Here is a 4,940-nt window from a genome sequence, read left to right as displayed (position 1 = left end):
TAAATGAATATTGTGAACAAATGTGGGCCCGAGGGCCGTGTAATATAGATGAATATTGGCCATGTGCCGTGTAATGTGAAATGAATGTGGGCCTAGTGCCGTGTATTTGAATGCAATGTGGGTTGTGTGCCCTATGCAAGCATGAATATTGTGTGCGTGAATGAAATGTATGTGAATGGAGCGTGTAGCGCCGTTATCATGTGCTGTGAATGGTTCAACGATACACTAGGGGTGTGGAAGATGAGGACGGTAGAAATACCTTGGGGAGGAGGGAGTGGTGGTGACACCGACTGTGGAACGGGTGCATCACGGGCCACACACTCTCTTCCTGACTAGACCTCTGACCACTATCTTTGCTAAGCGACTCGTGACTGCCCACGTGGTATCCGTGAGGCGGGGGTAATCGGCAACCATTCATGGTGTAAATATGTGATCACAGTGCCACAGTGAGTGTGGCTGGTGTGCGTATGCATGGGTTTATGAATTGTACCTATGGATGTGAAATGCTGCTGATGCCGTGAGTGCATCGGTGTTAATTGACCTGAGCTGTGTGATAATATTGTTTGTGATTGTAATTGTTTAATGTATTGAAAATGTATTGGAGGTGAGACTCTATGTTGACTGTGTGTCTTTGGGTAGTGTAGAGTACTCACCCTTACATTCATATTTCAAGTAATCAAGACAATTAGCATCGGACTCAGTGAAGGGGTGGATGGAACTGCTATAAGACTTAGGATATTATTTTGAAAACTATTGTATTTGAATAAGTCCTATGGCAACTGTTTGATGAAATTTGTAACCCCCTTTCTTTATTTGGAAATATTTGACGAAACTTGGATTAAAAATGGAAGTTTTATTATTTCAAAATTTTGCAAAATTGCTTATTTATTGAAATTAAATTTAAGGTGTTACAATTTTGGTATCAGAGCAGTTCATCCAAATGGACTGGGGTATCAGGATGAAGCGTCCAAGATAAGTGTTGATTGTTTTGTTTGCCTGAATTATAAATGTATTATTGATCTGATGTGCTAGACTGTGACTGTTAAACTGTGTAGCTTAGATTATGGCTAGTAGAGGTAGAGGTAGAGGTAGAGGCTCCAATGACCTCATGGAACGCATTGCTCAGATTCTGGAAGCCATGGTGCATAATCAAGGCGGAGAGCCGGCTGAGTATCGAGGGTTGTCTGCCTTCACTAGGCATGATCCTCTAAGGTTTGAGGGTGGATTCAATCCCGAAGGAGCCCAAAGGTGGGTGGCCGATGTGGAGAAGATCTTTAATGCAATGGGGTGCCGTGAGGAGAACAAGGTTGCCTATGCCACCTATTTGCTGTGTGGGGAGGCTGAGGACTGGTAGAGGTTTGCCAGTCAGACCCTGCCATAGGAAGATGGCTATATCTAGTGGAAAGCATTCAAGACCATCTTTCTAGGGAACTACTTTCCCCAGGACCTAAGGAAGCATAAAACTAGGAATTCCTTGAACTGAAGCAAGAAAGTATGACTGTTGGGGAATATGCAGCTAAGTTCCAAAAGCTGATGAAGTACTGGCCTCATTATCAGCATGGTGATGGAGAGGAGGATCTGTGTACTCAGTTTGAGCATGGATTGAGGCCAGACATTCGAGCTGTGGTCAGTATGTTTCAGCTGACAGACTTGCCCACCATGGTGAGCAAAAGCAGAATTTTTGAAGCTAACTCAAGAGGGAAGACGGTGGACACTAGGTGAGCTGGCCCGGTGAGACATGACAGAAGGCGCCCGAGGTTCTCAAAGGGGCCGTATTTAGGCTCGAATAGCTCTCAATCCCGAGGGAGTTCTTCTCAAGAGAAGAGCAGTGGGAGTGGTTCGGATCAGGTTCTTTTAGAGGGTCGATTAAATGCTTCAGGTGTGGAGGGCCATACATGGTGAAGGACTGCCCACAGTCGAGGATAACTTGCAACAACTGTGGGAAGTTGAGGCACATTGCTAATAAGTGCTGGGCCGCTAAGAGAAACGGTAGTGCAAGTGTAGCCCAGAGGCCAGAATCGAGAGGAAGTACGGGGCCAAGTACGGGGCAGAAGCCGAGCATTCCTGGTAGAGTCTTTGCTATGAGTGAGGCAGAGGCTTCACAGTCAGAAGAGCTGATTCGAGGTAAATGCATTATTAAGGGTCGATTGCTTGATGTGCTGTTTGATTCGAGTGCTACGCACTCTTTTATATCTGTGGACTGTATGAAGAGTCTGGGCTTGTATGTGACTGAATTGCCATGTAATGTTATGGCAACTACCCCTACGGGTAAGCCAATTGTGATGTCATGGGTATGCCTGGGGTGTTCGATAAGATACATGGTAGGGAGTTCGAGGTGGACTTAATTTGTTTACCTCTTTCTCAACTAGAAGTAATTCTGGGAATGGATTGGCTTGCTGCCAACCATGTGCTGCTGGACTGTAGGGAGAAGACTTTGATCTTCGGTGTGAAAATGGCAGAGGTTCCAAGGCTTATGAGCTAGGGAGCGTGGGAGAACACGGTAAACGCCAAGGCTTTCATGGTTATGTTCTCAATGGAAACCGAAAAGTGTGGTGGAACCAGACTATATTCCAGTGGTAAGGGTGATGAACGGAATTTTTTCTTTCTTGTTTGCAAAAAGATTTGTCGTCAACCTTCATCCAAATATGCAGAAAAATTTATGTAGTCTAGGATGCAAGCCTAGGTTGTCTCCAATGACTTTGGTTTGTAACATACATTGAACATGTTGTAAACATTTACTATAAAAGCAATTAAAGCAAGGGGATTTTGTGTAATTCCAATTTTAATGTAAAGACAAGTGATGAAATTAATGAATCCAATCAATGAAATGTGCAATCCTTAGTTTGTTCATGTAATTCTATCCCTATCCCTCTCAAGATTCAATACTTTTCCTCTTCCTCTGAATTAGGGTAACTCGAAAAGTAAGAAATAACCTTAACGTCCCATACAAATTAAGCAATTTACATGGGCTCCAACTCTTTTCCTAAAGATTACGCAACCTTAAAAATTAACTTAGGATTAAGCAAACTAAGTTAAGAATTTCATTAAAACGAATTAGAGTTAATTAAGCAATGTCCGCCTCATTCAACCATTAATTTAATTCAAAGAGTTGGGAAATATAAATTCATGAAGGAAAGGGAATTATATTGACATTCATACCCAGGAATTCAAGAATCCATGAACTCATTAAGGATTACAAGAAAGTTTAGCCCTTTATAAGGATGGGTCTTACAAATTCAAGATGAAAACAAGGAAAATTCAACATCATCAATGCAAGAATTAAAGGAAAATGAAGACAAATTGTAAATCAAACCCTAAGATTGGCCTTAGCTGTCACCCAAGGATCCTAAGCTCTGCAAAATGCTCCCAAAGTGGCAAAAGAATCTAAAAGTTATAAAAAAAACCCGTACCTTAATTTCTCAAATCCTATTTATAGTGCAGAATTGTTACCCAAAGTAACTACTATGGTTTCATAGTGATAACGTGCAGTGCTCCATAGTAGTTACTATCGCTCCATAATGGTTACGCACAAGTCCTGTGATTTTGGCCTCTCTGGAGTTATCACTTTGGCATCATATTGACAATGCACAGTGTTCCATAGTAGTTACTCTCGCTCTATAGTAACCACATGCAAGTCTGGTGCTTTTGGCCTCTCTGGAGTTGTCACTTTGGTATCAAAGTGATAATTATGGTTGCTCCAGAGTGTCTACTATGGTTCGAAAGTAAACATGCGCAACACTTTTTCAAAATGGGCCTCTATAGTTGTTACTATCGGTTCATAGTGATCACTTTTGTCTGCCCCTCTAGATTTAGCTTGCTGTAGTGTTCACTATGGGATCCAAAGTGATCACTTTCATATCAAACTTTCTCAAATGCTAAAAATCCATGGAAAAAGTCTAGAAATTCCTGGACAATTATTCAAATGATCAAAATTGCAAACTATATCTACGTAAATCAATGTAAATTAACCAAAAATTAAGAAACCTATGATATTTGACCAAAGTGATGTTTTTATGTTATTTACACTTCCTAAGTTTACTTTTTCTATTAAGAAACATCAAAATAACAAGTAAAAATCCAATAAAATGTGGATTCATCACAACCCCAAACCTAAACTTTTGCTTGTCCTCAAGCAAATCAAAATTCAATAAAGTCACTTGTAAAAGGGTTGGATTTATCCAAAAGTTTTCTTTCAAAATTTTCATTCCAGGATCAAACTCTAATTGACACTTCCAATGTTTCTAAAATCATGGATTTATTCAACAAAGAAATCATGCCTAAATCAATTATTTTCAAGCAAAGTCCAACTATACTGAAACAAAAATCTAGCAAGGTTTCATGTAATCCACACAGTGCAAAGAAATTATTTAGCTCAAAGGATGGTGTTTCACTCTTTACTCATCAATGTTTCAGGTTAAGTGTTTTCCCTCAATTCATGCATTTTGCCTCACCCTACTATATGCTTGCCTATATTCTCAATCTTCTTTGCCTAGATACAATGAACCACCTATCAAGAAGACTTTGTTGGTCACAAATGTATTAAGTTAGGTTCAATTTTGATCAAGGAGGGTGAAAAGCTCAAGTGGGTTTTTAAGAGGAGGAAATTCCTTTGAGTAAGTGAGGACAACAACTAAGAGTAGAATGCATTAAATGATGCAGCAAGTGAGATTCAAGCACTCTTTCACCATATTTTTCATTTACTTTGCCTTATGTAGAGAATCCTTTTTCTATCAAAATGACTTGCTATATTCTTCTTTTTCTTTTCTTTTTTCATTCATTCATCATCATCATCATTTTTTTATGGACTTGACAATCATTCTCTTCTTCAAATTCAATCAAATTATTTTTTTTGACATGTAATATTAACATGTAAAATGCTCACCACCCCAAACTTGAGAACTTGCTTGTCCTCAAGCAACTACAATCATAATCAGCACCCC

The 4,940-nt window shown here is 39.8% G+C and overlaps 1 protein-coding gene across 1 annotated transcript; it reads left to right on the top strand.

Moving 5' to 3' along the window:
• The first annotated feature begins 1,494 nt into the window (after positions 1-1,494).
• LOC113850883 lies at positions 1,495-2,580 on the top strand. Its single transcript, XM_027481408.1, has 3 exons — positions 1,495-1,718; positions 1,880-2,291; positions 2,425-2,580. The coding sequence occupies exons 1-3, from the start codon at positions 1,495-1,497 to the stop codon at positions 2,578-2,580; spliced, it is 792 nt and encodes a 263-aa protein (XP_027337209.1).
• The last annotated feature ends 2,360 nt before the right edge of the window (positions 2,581-4,940 follow it).

Source organism: Abrus precatorius, unplaced genomic scaffold (genome assembly GCF_003935025.1).
Source record: "Abrus precatorius isolate BTA unplaced genomic scaffold, Abrus_2018 Scaffold9, whole genome shotgun sequence".
Lineage (NCBI taxonomy): Eukaryota > Viridiplantae > Streptophyta > Magnoliopsida > Fabales > Fabaceae > Abrus > Abrus precatorius.
This window is presented reverse-complemented; position numbering and strand designations above follow the sequence as displayed.